Source organism: Esox lucius, chromosome 11 (assembly GCF_011004845.1).
Source record: "Esox lucius isolate fEsoLuc1 chromosome 11, fEsoLuc1.pri, whole genome shotgun sequence".
Classification (NCBI taxonomy): Eukaryota; Metazoa; Chordata; class Actinopteri; order Esociformes; family Esocidae; genus Esox; species Esox lucius.
In genome coordinates this window covers 51,835,051-51,854,363 of record NC_047579.1, presented here as the reverse complement: position 1 = coordinate 51,854,363, position 19,313 = coordinate 51,835,051, and the positions used below count along the sequence as shown (strand labels likewise).

The 19,313-nt window shown below is 47.7% G+C and overlaps 1 protein-coding gene across 1 annotated transcript in view; it reads right to left on the bottom strand.

The window, feature by feature from the left end:
- The window catches only part of caskin1 (CASK interacting protein 1), a gene marked incomplete at its 3' end in the record, with an annotated part of 104,220 nt that overhangs the window by 29,062 nt on the left and 55,845 nt on the right, over positions 1–19,313 (bottom strand). The window contains exons 3-10 of the mRNA XM_034295158.1: positions 17,227–17,324; positions 15,062–15,207; positions 14,647–14,742; positions 13,370–13,500; positions 11,696–11,804; positions 9,498–9,606; positions 5,148–5,242; positions 4,547–4,664 (exon numbers count right to left, since the gene is read on the bottom strand). Of these exons, the coding sequence (XP_034151049.1) occupies positions 4,547–4,664; positions 5,148–5,242; positions 9,498–9,606; positions 11,696–11,804; positions 13,370–13,500; positions 14,647–14,742; positions 15,062–15,207; positions 17,227–17,324 (902 nt within the window). The remainder of the gene's footprint in view (positions 1–4,546; positions 4,665–5,147; positions 5,243–9,497; positions 9,607–11,695; positions 11,805–13,369; positions 13,501–14,646; positions 14,743–15,061; positions 15,208–17,226; positions 17,325–19,313) is intronic.

The window sequence follows — 19,313 nt, the reverse complement described above, 5'->3', positions numbered from 1 at the left end:
TAATTGTTATAATATCACACCACTGGCTGGCTGCAGAACAACATACGTAATGTTTGGTGAAACCTGTGCCTCTGGTGTCTGAACTGTCGTGCATGCTTGGCAGACGGACAGATGGGCAGAGACCTATCTAGAGTCACTTAGGTCAATGTGGGGGACAGTAACAGAAAAAAAGACAAACAGACACAGACCCACAGGCAGGCAGTGAGACGGGCAGAGAGACAGGTAGACTAACAATACCCCGTGAAAAGATCAGACAGACAGGTTGTGTTAATGTATACAGAGACAGGACAAACAGGTTATATCGAGTGACAGGACAGACTGACAGTGTTTGACAGCATCAAAACACAAATATATCAGTGGAAACTGACTGACTCACTGATCTACCAACAGTATTGAGTCGTTGTGTATGATGCAAGGTGATCAGCACAAGTAGATCAGTTAGTCTGGACTGGAGAGTTAAACAGAGTTCAGTTCACTCCAGGTTGTCGGTGTAAGTTGTTTACAGTGACGTGTCAGACCTTTAGTAAAGATTACACATCAAATACACATTCCGTATTTTATACGTTGGCCTTGTAACACAGGATATAAACGTCAAATACATTTTTGGTAGATATGTGTGCAAGAGGCATAGTGCCCTCTAGTGGTTGTCTACAGAAACAACACCTGTAAGTGAACATCGCAAGGCCCAGTCAACTGTAATGTACTGCTGTAGAACAGAGGTGTTCAGTATCAGGTCTACTGTAATGTACTGCTGTAGAACAGAGGTGTTCAGAATCAGGTCTACTGTAATGTACTGCTGTAGAACAGAGGTGTTCAGTATCAGGTCTACTGTAATGTACTGCTGTAGAACAGAGGTGTTCAGTATCAGGTCTACTGTAATGTACTGCTGTAGAACAGAGGTGTTCAGAATCAGGTCTACTGTAATGTACTGCTGTGGAACAGAGGTGTTCAGTATCAGGTCTACTGTAATGTACTACTGTAGAACAGAGGTGTTCAGTATCAGGTCTACTGTAATGTACTGCTGTAGAACAGAGGTGTTCAGTATCAGGCCTCCTGTAATGTACCGCTGTAGAACAGAGGTGTTCAGTATCAGGTCTACTGTAATGTACTGCTGAAAAACAGAGGTGTTCAGTATCAGGTCTACTGTAATTTACTGCTGTAGAACAGAAGTGTTCAGTATCAGGTATATTGTAATGTACTGCTGAAAAACAGAGATGTTCAGTATCAGGTCTACTGTAATGTACTGCTGTAGAACAGAGGTGTTCAGTATCAGGTCTACTGTAATGTGCTGCTGTAGAACAGGTGTTCAGTATCAGGTCTACTGTAATGTACTGCTGTGGAACAGAGGTGTTCAGTATCAGGTCTACTGTAATGTACTGCTGTAGAACAGAGGTGTTCAGTATCAGGTCTACTGTAATGTACTGCTGTAGAACAGAGGTGTTCAGTATCAGGTCTTCTGTAATGTACTGCTGTAGAACAGAGGTGTTCTGTATCAGGTCTACTGTAATGTACTGCTGTAGAACAGAGGTGTTCAGTATCAGGTCTACTGTGAACAGAGACACATTTTGCTGCAAAGCAGAACAAAATGTATCTTGGATCTGGTCTGTGTCTGGCCTGAGTCAGCTTAGGTCTGGTCCGGTTTGGTCAGGTCAAGGTCTGGTGTGGTTCTGGTTAGGTCTGGTTTGATTATATCCGGTCTGGGTCTGGTTTATATACAGTGGGGAAAACAAGTATTTGATACACTGCTGGTTTTGCAGGTTTTCCCACTTACAAAGCATGTAGAAGTCTGTAATTTATATCACAGGTACTCTTCAACTGTGAGTGACGGAATCTAAAACAAAAATCCAGAAAATCTCATTTTATTACTTTTAAGTAATTAATTTGCATTTCATTGCATGATATCAGAAAAGCAGAACTTAATATTTGGTACAGAAATGTTTGGAATTACAGAGATCATTGTAACGGTCCCAGCCTGAGGGGCCTGTTCCACTTCGTGATTTCTGTTTGTCCTTGTCTTGTCCTTGTATGGTCTTTCCTGTTCTTGTTTCAGTTAATCAGTATATTCATTTCACCTGTGTTTAGCCCCCACCTGTTTCTGTTCTCCTCGTTTGTGTGTTTAGTTCGGCCATTTTCTCCCTGTCACTGTTGGTCATTGTGCTTGTCGTATGTTTTTTGCTCCTGTGCTTTATTAAACGAAAACCCAAACTTCTGCGCCTTCCTCCGTCTCCATTTCTAAAACTTGACAATCATGCGTTTCCTGTAGTTGTTGACAGGTTTGCACACACTGCAGCTGGGATTTTGGCCCACTCCTCCAAACAGACCTTCTCCAGATCCTTCACGTTTCTGGGTTGTCGCTAGGGGCAATACGGACTTTCAGCTCCCTCCAAAGATTTTCTATTGGGTTCAGGTCTGGAGACTGGCTAGGCCACTCCAGGACCTTGAGATGCTTCTTATGGAACCACTCCTTAGTTGCCCTGGCTGTGTGTTTCGGGTTGGGATGGTGTTCTTGGGGTTATACTCATCCTTCTTCTTCCTCCAAACACGGCGAGTGGAGTTTAGAACAAAAAGCTCTATTTTTGTCTCATCAGACCACATGACCTTCTCCCATTCCACCTCTGGATCATCCAGATGGTCATTGGCAAACTTCAGACGGGCCTGAACATGCGCTGGCTTGAGCAGGGGGACCTTGTGTGCGCTGCAGGATTTTAATCCATGACGGCGTAGTGTGTTACTAATGGTTTTCTTTGAGATTGTGGTCCCAGCTCTCTTCAGGTCATTGACCAGGTTCTGCTGTGTAGTTCTGGGCTGATCCTTCACCTTCCTCATGATCATTGATGCCCCTCGAGGTGAGATCTTGCATGGAGCCCCAGACCGAGGGAGATTGACCTTCATCTTGAACTTCCATTTTATAATAATTGCGCCAACACTTGTTGCCTTCTCACCAAGCTGTTTGCCTATTGTCCTGTAGCCAATCCCAGCCTTGTGCAGGTCTACAATTTTATCCTTGATGTCCATACACAGCTCTCTGGTCTTGGCCATTGTGGAGAGGTTGGAGTCTGTTTGATTGAGTGTGTGGACAGGTGTCTTTTATACAGGTAACAGTTCAAACAGGTGCAGTTAATACAGGTAATGAGTGGAGAACAGGAGGGCTTCTTAAAGAAAAACTATTGGGCTGTGAGAGCTGGAATTCTTACTTGTTGGTACTTATGTCATGCAATGAAATGCAAATTAATTATTTAAAAATCATACAATGTGATTTTCTGGATTTTTGTTTTAGATTCCGTCTCTCACAGTTGAAGTGTACCTATGATAAAAATGACAGACTTCTACATGCTTTGTAAGTAGGAAAAGCTGCAAAATACGCAATGTGTCAAATACTTGTCCTCCCCACTGTATGTTATACATGTATATATGTTATTATATATGTCAGGTCTGGGTCTGGTTCTGGTAAGGTTTTAATCAGCTCTGGTTTGGATAGGTTTTGGGTCTGGGTCTGGTGAGGTCTGGGACTGGTTAGGTTTGGATCTGATTTGGGTCTGGTCAGATCTGGGTCTGGGTCTGGTCAGGTCTGGTTTGGGTATGATCTGGTCTGTTCTGGAATGGGCTTGGTCTGGGTCAGGTCTGGGTCTGCCCTGGTCATTCTTCCAACAGGCAGGAATTCTCTCCTCATCTTGTCTAAACCCAGTAAGGAGAAAGCCAGAGGCTCCTCCACTTGGAACCTCTCATCCAATGTGTTTTGAGAAGGAAGACTGGAGTAAGAGGAAAGGGGTATTTGTTGAAGAGGAGCAAGGTATGAGAAAAAGAAGAGCCATTTGTGATACGATATAGAGGATGGAGGTGTGTGATAAAGAGGAGAAGAGCATGTGATAATGAGGAGTATGTGATAAAGACGAGAGGAGTATGTGATAAAGACTAGAGGAGTATGTGATAAAGAGGAGTATGGGGTAAAGAGGAGAGGAATATCTGATAAAGATGAGTATGTAATAAAGGGGAGAGGAGTATGTGATGAAGTGGAGAGGAGAATGTGATAAAGAGGAATATGTGATAAAGAGGAGAGAGTTATGTGATAAAGAGGAGTATGTGATAAAGAGGAGAGGAGTATGTGATAAAGAGGAGTATGTGATATAGAGGAGAGGAGTATGTGATTAAGAGGAGTATGTGATATAGAGGAGAGGAGTATGTGATTAAGAGGAGTATGTGATATAGAGGAGAGGAGTATGTGATAAAGAGGAGTATGTGATATAGAGGAGAGAGGTATGTGATAAAGAGCAGTATGTGATAAAGAGGAGAGAGGTATGTGATAAAGAGAACTGGAGAAGAGGGCAGACTTGGTAAAGTAGCAGTGTAGAAAAAACCCCCGTCTCCACATATCTCCATTCTCCATCTAACACACACACACTCCAAGTGTACTAGAGTTACTCTGACTGGAAAGAGTCCAATAATGTCATTAGATTGTTATTAGTAGCAGTCATTCCCCGAAACACACACTCATAGTCACACAAACGCACACGCATGCACACATACACACGTACACACAGACACACACCTGTTCTCTTGCTGATGACCTCCACAAAGGTAGAAGGAAAGTAGCCGACGCGATCATTTCCTGTCCGGTTGTCATGAATGCAGCCCTTCCACCGCCCATCAACATGCTGCTCTAGAACCTGGCAGGAACAACAAGTAAACACACAGATAACCGTTACAACAACAGTATGTAAACACAGAACAGCTAGAACAAAAACCGTATATAAACACAGAACAGGTAGAACAACAACAGTACATAAACACAAAACAGTTAGATCAACAATAGTAGATCAACTTAAAATGGTTAAAACAAGAAAAGCTTATAAACACAAAAACTGTATATAAACACAGAGCAGTCAAAACAACAACAGTATATAAACACATTATTGAAAACACAACAACAATACTTAAACACTGAACAGTCAGAACAACAAACATATATAAACATGGAACAGTCAAAACAACAACAGTATGTAAACATTGAACAGTCAAAACAACAACAGTATGTAAACATTGAACAGTTAGAACAGAGCTAAGCAGAACAGAACAGCACCAAACAGAAACAAACAGAGCAGAACAGACTAAAGCAGAACAGACTAAAGCAGAACAGACTAAAGCAGTACCGTGATGACATCCCCAGCCTTGATGTTCAGACTGGTCAGGTCATAGTTGTTGCAGTAATCCTTCACCGCTCTGACCTGGAGGGCCGCTGACGCGTCTGGGGGGAGATGGGGGGGGGGTGGAGGGGGAGACAGAGGGGGAGACAGAGGGGAGACAGAGGGGAGACGGAGGGGAGACGGAGGGGAGACGGAGGGGAGACGAGGGGGAGACGGAGGGGGAGACGGAGGGGGAGACGGAGGGGTGATGGAGGGGGAGATGGAGGGGAGACGGAGGGGTGACGGAGGGGAGACGGAGGGGAGACGGAGGGGGAGACGAGGGGGAGACGGAGGGGTGATGGAGGGGGAGATGGAGGGGAGACGGAGGGGAGACGGAGGGGGAGACGAGGGGGAGATGGAGGGGTGATGGAGGGGGAGATGGAGGGGAGACGGAGGGGAGACGAGGGGGGAGACGGAGGGGGAGACGGAGGGGGAGACGGAGGGGTGATGGAGGGGGAGATGGAGGGGAGACGGAGGGGTGACGGAGGGGAGACGGAGGGGAGACGGAGGGGAGACGGAGGGGGAGACGAGGGGGAGACGGAGGGGGAGACGGAGGGGGAGACGGAGGGGTGATGGAGGGGGAGATGGAGGGGTGACGGAGGGGGAGACGAGGGGGTGATGGAGGGGGTGATGGAGGGGGAGATGGAGGGGAGACGGAGGGGAGACGGAGGGGGAGACGAGGGGGAGACGGAGGGGTGATGGAGGGGAGACGAGGGGGAGACGGAGGGGGAGACGGAGGGGTGATGGAGGGGTGATGGAGGGGGAGATGGAGGGGAGACGGAGGGGTGACGGAGGGGGAGACGAGGGGGAGACGGAGGGGTGATGGAGGGGGAGATGGAGGGGAGACAGAGGGGAGACGGAGGGGGAGACGAGGGGGAGACGGAGGGGGAGACGGAGGGGTGATGGAGGGGAGACGGAGGGGAGACGGAGGGGAGACGGAGGGGAGACGGAGGGGGAGACGAGGGGGAGACGGAGGGGTGATGGAGGGGGAGATGGAGGGGAGACAGAGGGGAGACGGAGGGGGAGACGAGGGGGAGACGGAGGGGTGATGGAGGGGGAGATGGAGGGGGAGATGGAGGGGAGACGGAGGGGAGACGAGGGGGAGACGAGGGGGAGACGGAGGGGTGATGGAGGGGGAGATGGAGGGGAGACAGAGGGGAGACGGAGGGGGAGACGAGGGGGAGACGAGGGGGAGACGGAGGGGTGATGGAGGGGGAGATGGAGGGGAGACAGAGGGGAGACGGAGGGGTGATGGAGGGGAGACGGAGGGGAGACGGAGGGGGAGACGAGGGGGAGACGGAGGGGTGATGGAGGGGAGATGGAGGGGAGACAGAGGGGAGACGGAGGGGGAGACGAGGGGGAGACGGAGGGGTGATGGAGGGGGAGATGGAGGGGAGACAGAGGGGAGACGGAGGGGTGATGGAGGGGAGACGGAGGGGAGACGGAGGGGGAGACGAGGGGGAGACGGAGGGGTGATGGAGGGGAGATGGAGGGGAGACAGAGGGGAGACGGAGGGGGAGACGAGGGGGAGACGGAGGGGTGATGGAGGGGGAGATGGAGGGGAGACAGAGGGGAGACGGAGGGGGAGACGAGGGGGAGACGAGGGGGAGACGGAGGGGTGATGGAGGGGGAGATGGAGGGGAGACGGAGGGGTGATGGAGGGGAGACGGAGGGGAGACGGAGGGGGAGACGAGGGGGAGACGGAGGGGTGATGGAGGGGGAGATGGAGGGGAGACAGAGGGGAGACGGAGGGGGAGACGAGGGGGAGACGGAGGGGTGATGGAGGGGGAGATGGAGGGGAGACAGAGGGGAGACGGAGGGGAGACGGAGGGGGAGACGAGGGGGAGACGAGGGGGAGACGAGGGGGAGACGGAGGGGGAGACGGAGGGGTGATGGAGGGGGAGATGGAGGGGAGACGGAGGGGTGATGGAGGGGAGACGGAGGGGAGACGGAGGGGGAGACGAGGGGGAGACGGAGGGGTGATGGAGGGGGAGATGGAGGGGAGACAGAGGGGAGACGGAGGGGGAGACGAGGGGGAGACGGAGGGGTGACGGAGGGGGAGATGGAGGGGAGACAGAGGGGAGACGGAGGGGAGACGGAGGGGGAGACGAGGGGGAGACGAGGGGGAGACGGAGGGGTGATGGAGGGGGGAGATGGAGGGGAGACAGAGGGGTGATGGAGGGGAGACGGAGGGGAGACGGAGGGGGAGACGAGGGGGAGACGGAGGGGTGATGGAGGGGGAGATGGAGGGGAGACAGAGGGGAGACGGAGGGGGAGACGAGGGGGAGACGGAGGGGTGATGGAGGGGGAGATGGAGGGGAGACAGAGGGGTGATGGAGGGGAGACGGAGGGGAGACGGAGGGGGAGACGAGGGGGAGACGGAGGGGTGATGGAGGGGGAGATGGAGGGGAGACAGAGGGGTGATGGAGGGGAGACGGAGGGGAGACGGAGGGGGAGACGAGGGGGAGATGGAGGGGGAGATGGGGGGGGTGGAGGGGGAGACGGAGGGGAGACGGAGGGGTGATGGAGGGGAGACGGAGGGGAGACGGAGGGGGAGACGAGGGGGAGACGGAGGGGTGATGGAGGGGGAGATGGAGGGGAGACGGAGGGGTGATGGAGGGGGAGATGGAGGGGAGACAGAGGGGAGATGGAGGGGGAGATGGAGGGGAGACGGAGGGGGAGACGAGGGGGAGATGGAGGGGGAGATGGAGGGGAGACAGAGGGGAGATGGAGGGGGAGACGAGGGGGAGACGGAGGGGTGATGGAGGGGGAGATGGAGGGGAGACAGAGGGGTGATGGAGGGGAGACGGAGGGGAGACGGAGGGGGAGACGAGGGGGAGACGGAGGGGTGATGGAGGGGGAGATGGGGGGGGTGGAGGGGGAGACGGAGGGGAGACGGAGGGGTGATGGAGGGGAGACGGAGGGGAGACGGAGGGGGAGACGAGGGGGAGACGGAGGGGTGATGGAGGGGGAGATGGAGGGGAGACAGAGGGGAGACGGAGGGGGAGACGAGGGGGAGACGAGGGGGAGACGGAGGGGTGATGGAGGGGGAGATGGAGGGGAGACGGAGGGGTGACGGAGGGGAGACGGAGGGGAGACGGAGGGGGAGACGAGGGGGAGACGGAGGGGTGATGGAGTGGGAGATGGAGGGGAGACAGAGGGGAGACGGAGGGGGAGACGAGGGGGAGACGGAGGGGTGACGGAGGGGGAGATGGAGGGGAGACAGAGGGGAGACAGAGGGGAGACGGAGGGGGAGACGAGGGGGAGACGAGGGGGAGACGAGGGGGAGACGGAGGGGGAGACGGAGGGGTGATGGAGGGGGAGATGGAGGGGAGACGGAGGGGTGACGGAGGGGAGACGGAGGGGAGACGGAGGGGGAGACGAGGGGGAGACGGAGGGGTGATGGAGGGGGAGATGGAGGGGAGACAGAGGGGAGACGGAGGGGGAGACGGAGGGGGAGACGAGGGGGAGACGGAGGGGTGATGGAGGGGGAGATGGAGGGGAGACAGAGGGGAGACAGAGGGGAGACGGAGGGGGAGACGAGGGGGAGACGAGGGGGAGACGGAGGGGTGATGGAGGGGGAGATGGAGGGGAGACAGAGGGGTGATGGAGGGGAGACGGAGGGGAGACGGAGGGGGAGATGGAGGGGAGACAGAGGGGAGATGGAGGGGGAGATGGAGGGGAGACAGAGGGGGAGACGGAGGGGGAGACGAGGGGGAGATGGAGGGGGAGATGGAGGGGAGACGGAGGGGTGATGGAGGGGGAGATGGAGGGGAGACAGAGGGGAGACGGAGGGGAGATGGAGGGGGAGGGGGAGGAGATGGAGGGGAGACAGAGGGGGGGAGGGAGAAACGGAGGGGGAGATGGAGGGGAGACGGAGTGGGGATGGAGGGGGAGATGGAGGGGGGATGGAGGGGGAGATGTAGGGAGATGGAGGGGGAGACGGAGGGGAGATGGAGGGGAGATGGAGGGGGAGGGGGAGACAGAGGGGGAGACGGAGGGGGGGAGGGAGAAACGGAGGGGGAGATGGAGGGGAGTGGGAGGGGGAGACGGAGGGGGAGATTGAGGGGAAGATATAGGGAGATGGAGGGGGAGACGGAGGGGGAGATGTAGGGGTGGATGTGGGGAGACGGAGGGGGAGACAGAGGGGGAGACGGAGGGGGGATGGAGGGGGAGACGGAGGGGAGATGAAGGGGAGACGGACGGGGAGACGGAGGGGAGATGGAGGGGGAGATGGAGGGGGAGGATATTTGCTTGATTTTAATGTATGTTTTGTCCGGGCAGAGAAACAGACACACAGACAGACAGAGGCTGTACCTCTGAGAAGCTGTTTGATCTCTCTGCTGGCCTGTGTAGCAGAGAACTGGTAGACTATGTCCAGCGCTGTCTGGCTGTAGGTGTTCCTCACCGTCGCATTGATTCCACTCTGTAGAACATTAGCAATATCTTATCAATACATTTGGTTTCCCTGTCAATACATTGTCAATAGATTTGGGTATCACTATTAATACATTTGGTTTTATTATAAATACATATATATACATCCATTTCTTATTAAAATGTTGGGTTTCATTATGCATAAATCTTCACTGTGTTTTTGAAACCAGATGCATTGATAAAATATTAATTTTGTATTGATAATGAACCCATATGTACTGACATATTTGTTTAATTGTCCGTATATTATCAAAGTGTTAGTGATACATTAAGTTACATTTACAATACATCAGGTTTCATCATTAACACATTGGGATTTCATTATCAATGTATTGAGTTTATTGTTGATACATTATAAGTCATAATAAAAACATAATCGATCCATTAGTTTCATTATTATGACATATTATCCATTTGTTATTGGGACATTATCAATACAGTGGTTTCATTGTCAATAAAGTATTAGGCCTCATTATGAACATACACCTATCAGCCATAACATTATCACCACCGGCTTAATATTGTCTAGGTCCCCATTTTGCTGCCAAAACAGCCCTGACCCATCAAAGCATGGACTCCACTAGACCTCTGTAGGTGTGCTGTGGTATCTGGCACCAAGCCTCCAGGTAAGTAACACACACGCACCCGACCTCCACATGATGTAAAAGGCAGCGTGATCCATCAGACCAGGCCACCTTCTTCCATTGCTCTGTGGTCCAGTTCTGATACTGCTTTTGGCAGTGAACAGGGGTCCTCATGGGCACCCTGACTTGTCTGCAGCTACACAGTCCCATACGCAACAAACTGCGATGCACTGTGTGTTCTGACACCTTTCTATCAGTACCAGCATTAACTCTGTCAGCAATCTGAGCTGCAGTAGCTCATCTGTTGGATAGGACAACACGGGCCAGCCTTCAATCCCCACGTGCATCAATGAGCCTTGGTCCTGTTGCCAGTTCACTGCTTTTCCTTCCTTGGACCACTTTTGATAGGTACTGACCACTGCAGACCGGGAACACCCCACAAGGGCTGCAGTTTTGGAGATGCTCTGACCCAGTCGTCTAGCCATCACAATTTGGCCCTTGTCAAAGTCCCTCAGATCCTTATTCTTGCCCATTTTCCCTGTTTCTAACACATCAACTTTGAGGACAGAATGTTCACTTGCTATCTAATATATCCCACCCACTGACAGGTGCCATGATTACCAGTGTTATTCACTTCACCTGTCAGTGGTCATAATGTTATGGCTGATGGGTGTATCAGTGTTATTCACTTCACCTGTCAGTGGTCATAATGTTATGGCTGATGGGTGTATCAGTGTTATTCACTTCACCTGTCAGTGGTCATAATGTTATGGCTGATGGGTGTATCAGTGTTATTCACTTCACCTGTCAGTGGTCATAATGTTATGGCTGATCGGTGTATAATCAATACAATAGGTTTCATTATCAATACATGTTGTTTTATTATCAATACATAGCAATTCACTATTACCTTTTGGCCACTTGAGTCCTCAATCCTTCCTGAGTCCTCCTCTATCCTACACCAGCCCTCTATCCTACCTCAGTCCTCCTCTATCCTACCTGAGTCCTCTATCCTACCTCAGTCCTCCTCTATCCTACCTCAGTCCTCCTCTATCCTACCTCAGTCTGCCTCTATTCTACCTCAGCCCTCTATCCTACCTGAGTCCTCTATCCTACCTCAGTCTGCCTCTATCCTACCTGAGTCCTCTATGCTACCTCAGTCCTCCTCTATCCTTCCTGAGTCCTCTATACTACCTCAGTCTGCCTCCATCCTTCCATAACCTTCTATCTTACCTCAGTCCTCTTTCCTACCTCAGTCCTCCTCTAACCCACCTGAGTCCTCTATCCTACCACAGTCGTCTATCCTACCTCTATTCTCCTCTATCCTACCTCAGCCCTCTATCCTACCTCAGTCTTCTATCCTACCTGAGTCCTCTATACACTACGTTCTTGCTACAGAAAGCTGCTTCATGCAGGGGTTAAGGGTTAGTGTTTATGGTTTACAGTTTAGGGGTTAAAGGTTAGGGAACAGGCATTAGTTGAAGTTCCACTTACATCCAGGAGGAGGCGCACCGCCTCAGTCTTCCCACAAAGAGCTGCCTCATGAAGGGCCGTTCCAGCCTTGGTCTGGCGGTTAATGTCTATACCAGACTGGATCAACAGCCTGGGTATCACACACACACACACACAGCAACAATAGTTAGGCCAACTGTAAAGGAGACAGGGTTTACACTGTCACACTTCATCTGCCCCTCGTCTCCTACTGCCTCCAGATCAGTGTGTGCTAACAGTGTTCATTTATCAGTGTCAGTTCCAGGGAGCTGCTTTACAGTTCCATTCATTGGTCTCTGCTTATTGGTCACAGAGACAGACAAACTGGGTCCAGGCTGACCTGGCTGATATGGGTCTTATATCCACTGAGGAGCACAATTCATTTGACTAATTGCAACAAGTTACATTATTCCTAAAATACTTGAGTTTGCGTTATAATGGATCTGTATTAATTATTTCCCATGTGACCAGATCGATGTCTCGAATCAACCAGACGTGCACAATGCACACACAAGCACTTTTTGGTGTGCAAAGTTGTGTGGGCTAGTTATGTCATGTGTGCGGCAGCCGTGGAGTAGAGGTAGAGTAATGATGTGGAGTAAAGGTAGAGTAATGACATGGAGTAGTGGTAGAGTAATGACATGGAGTAGAGGTAGGGTAATGACATGGAGTAGTGGTAGAATAATGAGGTGGAGTAGTGGTAGAATAATTACGTGGAGTAGAGGTAGAGTAATGATGTGGAGTAGAGGTAGAATAATGACATGGAGTAGTGGTAGAATAATGACGTGGAGTAGAGTTAGAGTAATGACGTGGAGTAGAGGTAGAGTAATGACGTGGAGTAGAGGTAGAGTAATGACATGTAGTAGAGGTAGAATAATGACGTGGAGTAGAGGTAGAGTAATGACATGGACTAGAGGTAGAGTAATGACATGGAGTAGAGGTAGAGTAATGACGTGGAGTAGAGGTAGAGTAATGACATGGAGTAGAGGTAGAGTAATGACGTGGAGTAGAGGTAGAGTAATGACGTGGAGTAGAGGTAGAGTAATGACATGGAGTAGAGGTAGAATAATGACATGGAGTAGAGGTAATGACGCAGCAGAGCAACCTCGTGTCCAGACACCGGCACAGCCTGCACAATAACTTTAGGATTATGTAAGCCACAGAATTAATACTATTAAGCAGGGTGGGCCCAAATTCTGTTGGGCAGGTGAGGCTTTTGCATGTACACTCACGCTGTATAATGTACACTAATGTAGTAGACCGTAGTATAATGTAGTAAAATGTACAATAATGTAGTAGAGCATACTACAATGTGGTATAATGTCGAGAAATTTACTATAATGCGTAAAAGTGTAGCATAATGTGGTAAAATGTAATATAATGTGGTAAATTGTAGTATAATGTAATAAAATGTACTATAACATGGTATACTGTAGTATAATTTAGTAACATGTTCAATAACATGGTATATTATAGTATAATGTAGTAACATTCAAATATATATGATGTCTAATTGCTGTTATAAACTGGTAAACAACGCAATAACAGGAACCATTTGATTGTTCACTGTGTTTCACCAGTAGCATGTGACATTTCAGCTCAATATGGCAGAGATTAATGAATAAGCTACCCTGTGATCTAGTGTGAGTGTCCGTGTGTCTGTGTGTGTGTATATACCTGATGATGTCAATGTGTCCATTCTTGGCTGCCAGGTGCAGAGGAGAGGTGCCGTTTGGGTCGGTAGAGTCCCCCGGTTTGGGCTCCAGCAGTGCAGCACACATGTTACTACTGAGCAGAAGCTGAACCACCTTCACAAACACACACACATGCAAGCATGCACACACACAGACACACAGAGACAGAGGCCCACATGCATACACACAGACAGACAGAATTAGCTGATCTCTAAACAGCTGGAGACAAAACCTGCATTGGCCATCACAGCTGCCCTTGTTCAATGCAACACTGCACAGCTATTCTAAAAGGTAATGTGTGGGTAGGCTATCAAAAAGGTAATGTATGGGTAGGTATTTCAGAAGGTAATATGTGTGTAGGTATTATAGAATGCAGTGTGTGGGTAAGTATTCTAGAAGGTAATGTGTGGGTAGGTATTCTAGAAGGTAATGTGTGGATAGGTTTTATAGAACGTAATGTTTGGATAGGTTTAATAGAACGTAATGTTTGGATAGGTTTAATAGAACGTAATGTGTGGGTATTCTAGAAGGTAATGTGTGGGTAGGTATTATAGAAGGTAATGTGTGGATAGATATTCTAGAAGGTAATGTGTGGGTATTCTAGAAGGTAATGTGTGGGTATTATAGAAGGTAATGTGTGGGTAGGTATTATAGAAGGTAATGTGTGGATAGATATTCTAGAAGGTAATGTGTGGGTATTCTAGAAGGTAATGTGTGGGTAGGTATTCTAGAAGGTAATGTGTGGGTATTCTAGAAGGTAATGTGTGGGTAGGTATTCTAGAAGGTAATGTGTGGATAGGTTTTATAGAAGGGAATGTGTGGGTAGGTATTCCAGAAGGTAATGTGTGGGTATGTAATCTATATGGTAATGTGTAGATAGGTATTCTGGAAGGTAATGTGTGGGTATGTAATCTATATGGTAATGTGTGGATAGGTATTCTGGAAGGTAATATGTGGGTATGTCATCTATATGGTTATGTGTGGGTATGTATTCTAGAAGGTAATGTGTGGGTATGTAATCTATATGGTTATGTGTGGGTATGTAATCTATATGGTAATGTGTGGGTATGTAATCTATATGGTTATGTGTGGGTAGGTATTCTAGAAGGTAATGTGTGGGTATGTAATCTATATGGTTATGTGTGGGTATGTAATCTATATGGTAATGTGTGGGTATGTAATCTATATGGCTATGTGTGGGTATGTAATCTATATGGTAATGTGTGGATAGGTATTCTGGAAGGAAGTCATGATACTCACCCCAACTCTGCCAAATTCACAGGCCAGATCTAGAGGAGTCTTCCCAGCATTGTCCACGATACATGGGTTAGACTGGTGCTGGAGGAGCATCTCTGACTGGAACACACACAGATACACACCCACGCACACACACGGTTACACACCCACACCGTTATACACATATACACACACACAGAGAAATCCACAAAATTATACATATACACACACATGCAGACACATGCAGACACACGCAGACACCCACACAGTCATACACATATATACACACGCACATACACACACAAACACCCACACAGTTATACACATACACACACACACACACGCGCACCCAATTATACACACACACCTCCCATTTGACCTCTGTAACCTCCGACCTGTGACCTCTAGGCTCTGTGTTAACCCAGATCATGTGACTCACCACATCATAGTGTCCGTGCTGTGCTGATAGGTGCAGAGGGATCTGGCCCTCATCTGATTGGCCATTGACTGATGAACCTGACTTCAGCAGCATCTTCATGGGCTCCGCTTTCCCCTGCCATGCCGCATAGTGCAGAGGGCGCATCCCTAAGGCAACCACACAGTCAGGTGGTGTGTGTGTGTGTGAGTGTTTGTGTGTGTGTGTGTGTGTGACCAGAAAAGATTGGACTCATGGGGACCTTTAGCCGGTCCGGCTCAGGGTTTAGGGTCAATTTCATTTTTAGTTAGAATTGGGGTTTCTTTAAGGTCCAGGCGTTGTTGGTTAAGTTTAGGGTTAAGGTTAGGCATTACACACAGTGGGGAGAACAAGTATTTGATATAGGTTTTCCCACTTACAAAGCATGTAGAAGTCTGTAATTTTTATCATAGGTACACTTTAACTGTGAGTGACGAAATCTAAAACAAAAATCCAGAAAATCACATTGTATGATTTTTAAGTAATTAATTTCCATTTTATTGCATGACATAAGTATTTGATACATCAGAAAAGTAGAACTTAATACTTGGTACAGAAACCTTTGTTTGCAATTACAGAGATCATACGTTTCCTGTAGTTCTTGACCTGGTTTGCACACACTGCAGCAGGGATTTTGGCCCACTCCTCCATACAGACCTCCAGATCCTTCAGGTTTCGGGGCTGTCGCTGGGCAATACAGACTTTCAGCTCCTTCCAAAGATTTTCTATTGGGTTCAGGTCTGGAGACTGGCTAGGCCACTCCAGGACCTTGAGATGCTTCTTACAGAGCCACTCCATAGTTGCCCTGGCTGTGTGTTTCGGGTCGTTGTAATGCTGGAAGACTCAGTCACGACCCATCTTCAATGCTCTTACTGAGGGAAGGAGGTTGTTGGCCAAGATCTAGCGATACATGGCCCCATCCATCCTCCCCTCAATACGGTGCAGTCGTCCTGTCCCCTTGGCAGAAAAGCATCCCCAAAGAATGATGTTTCCACCTCTATGCTGCACGGTTGGGATGGTGTTCTTGGGGTTGTACTCATCCTTCTTCTTCCTCCAAACACGGCGAGTGGAGTTTAGACCAAAAAGCTCTATTTTTGTCTCATCAGACCACATGACCTTCGCCCATTCCTCCTCTGGATCACCAGATGGTCATTGGCAAACTTCAGACGGGCCTGGACATGCGCTGGCTTGAGCAGGGGGACTTTGCATGCGCTGCAGGATTTTAATCCATGACGGCGTAATGTGTAACTAATGGTTTTCTTTGAAACTGTGGTCGAAGCTCTCTTCAGTTCATTGACAAGGTCCTGCTGTGTAGTTCTGATCCCTGATCCCTCACCTTCCTCATGATCATTGATGCCCCACGAGGTGAGATCTTGCATGGAGCCCCAGACCGAGGGAGATTGACCTTCATCTTGAACTTCCATTTTATAATAATTGCGCCAACACTTGTTGCCTTCTCACCAAGCTGCTTGCCTATTGTCCTGTAGCCCATCCCAGCCTTGTGCAGGTCTACAATTTTACCCTTGATGTCCTTACACAGCTCTCTGGTCTTGGCCATTGTGGAGAGGTTGGAGTCTGTTTGATTGAGTGTGTGGACAGGTGTCTTTTATACAGGTAACAAGTTCAAACAGGTGCAGTTAATACAGGTAATGAGTGGAGAACAGGAGGGCTTCTTAAAGAAAAACTAACAGGTGTGTGAGAGACAGAATTCTTACTGGTTGGTAGGTGATCAAATACTTATGTCATGCAATATAATGCAAATTAATTATTTAAAAATAATACAATGTAATTATCTGGATTTTTGTTTTATATTCCGTCTCTCACAGTTGAAGTGTACCTATGATAAAAATGACAGACCTCTACATGCTTTGTAAGTAGGAAAACCTGCAAAATCTGCAGTGTATCAAATACTTGTTCTCCCCACTATATAGGTAAAGTATAGTCATTAATGTTACTTTATTGAGGTTAAGGTCATGGTTAGGGTTAGAATTAGGGTTAGATTAGGGTTAGGGTAAGATTAGGGTTAGATTAGGGTTAGGGTTAGATTAGGGCAAGGGAGGATACAATTTCTATTTTCTGGTCCCCATGAAGATAGCCATACAAATGTATTTGTGTGTGTGAGTATGTGTGTGTGTATGTATGTGTCTTACCCTTTTGGTCTCTGATGTCCACGGCAGCCTGAGACTCAAGCAGCAGAGATATGAGCTCCAGGTTCCCATTGAGAGCAGCATGATGCAGTGCAGAGAACCTACACACACACACACACACACATACATTACATACTTTATTTGAATCCACAGGTCACATCATGTCACGTGAGACTCAAACGATTCCAGGTCGTTGCCAAGGGGAGACTCTGGGATACAAGAAAATACAGGGGGACGTCTGATGGATGTTAGAATGGAGGAAACCCAGACCAAACCCCAGTCACACTGATGTTCTCTGTCAGTTCCGTGGTTGGCGTGGGAGTGAATCAGAATATGTTTCAAGGTTAATAGACAGGCCCTGCAATCATGTACACAAACACATGGGCAGTCACACACATACACCCATTATAATTATTTGGGGCAATGGTTATTTAAAATAGTATATGTTGTTATCATTATCATTTAAGTCATTGGTTATATAATATAGTATATTCTGTTATTATTATTATTATTATTTTGGGCAAAAGTTATTTCAAATTGTATATATTGTTATCATTTTCATTTAAGTAATTGGTTATTTAATATAGTATATTCTGTTATTATTTTTATAATTATTTTGGGCAATAGTTATTTAAAATAGTATATGTTGTTATCATTATCATTTAGGTCATTGGTTATTTAATATAATATATTCTGTTATTATTATTATTATTATTTTGGGTAATAGTTATTTAATGTAGTATATGCAGTTATTATTATTATTATTATTCAGGGCAGGAGGTATTAAATATCGTGTATATTATTATTGTTATTATAGTTTTGGGCAGGAGGTGTTTATTATGTTATATTTTATTATTATTATTTTGGGGTATATATTTAATATATTATATTTTATTGTCATTTGGGGCAGTAGGTGTTTATTACACTAGCTCGATGTCTTCATAGCATTCACATGGCAGAGAGATGTTATTTCATATTAGACAGGATAACATCCAGCTTCTCTGATCCTTCCATCTACACACAAACACTCACCCACAGGCTACTATAGAGGGTTGTCGAACTACATCTCCTGTCTATTAGAGTCAGCTGATGGTGAGATACAAGCACTAGAGAGAGGGAGTGTGTGCCTGCATGTGTGTTTGTTGATTGGAATGAGTGTTGTGTCATTCTGGTCTCAGCAGATTGAATTGATTCTGCAAATTCATTTGCTAATGTTTGTCCAGGTAGGTAAAATAGTAAATAAATATATATGATCTGAAAACAAGCGACTAGATGCAATGATAAGCTCTATTACATTTAATTGGACCGGCAGTTTCAAATGTTACTGTGAAAATGGATGGTGGATAAGATAGTGGATGAGAGGTTAAACTACGATGTTGTGAACAGCGATGGAGGATGTTGTGAACAGCGATGGTGGATGAGAGGCTAATCTATGGTCTTTTAAACCAGGATGGTGGTGGAGAAGCTAATCTATGGTGTTTTAAACCAGGATAGTGGTGGAGAAGCTAATCTATGGTGTTTTAAACAAGGATGGTGGTGGAGAAGCTAATCTAGAATATTGTAAAGAAGGATGGATGATGCTGTGAACAGGGATGGTTAATGAGAAGTTATGCTGCTGATGTGGACTCTTAGTTCTAATAGGATATAATCAGTTGTTAATGTTATTACATCTTCACAACCAATGATGATTGTTAGCACACCTTGTTAATGCCTGGTCTTCAGACCTGACTGTTAGCAAACAATGCTAATGCCTAGTCTTTAGACCTGACTGTTAGTTAACAATGTTAATGCCTGGTCTTCAGACCTGACTGTTAGCGAACAATGCTAATGCCTAGTCTTTAGACCTGACTGTTAGTTAACACTGTTAATGCCTAGTCTTAAGACCTGACTGTTAGTTAACACTGTTAATGCTTAGTCTATAGACCTGACTGTTAGCACACCGTGCTAATGTTTAATATCCACCTCAACAGGCTACTAAAGTCTTGAGCTGCCTCAGGACATTCAACATGCTAGTAGTGGAACTGATAGCTGTAGGCATTTTTGTATTTTTGCACGTTAAGTTGTGTAGTTTTGGTTTGTCCATGGCAGTG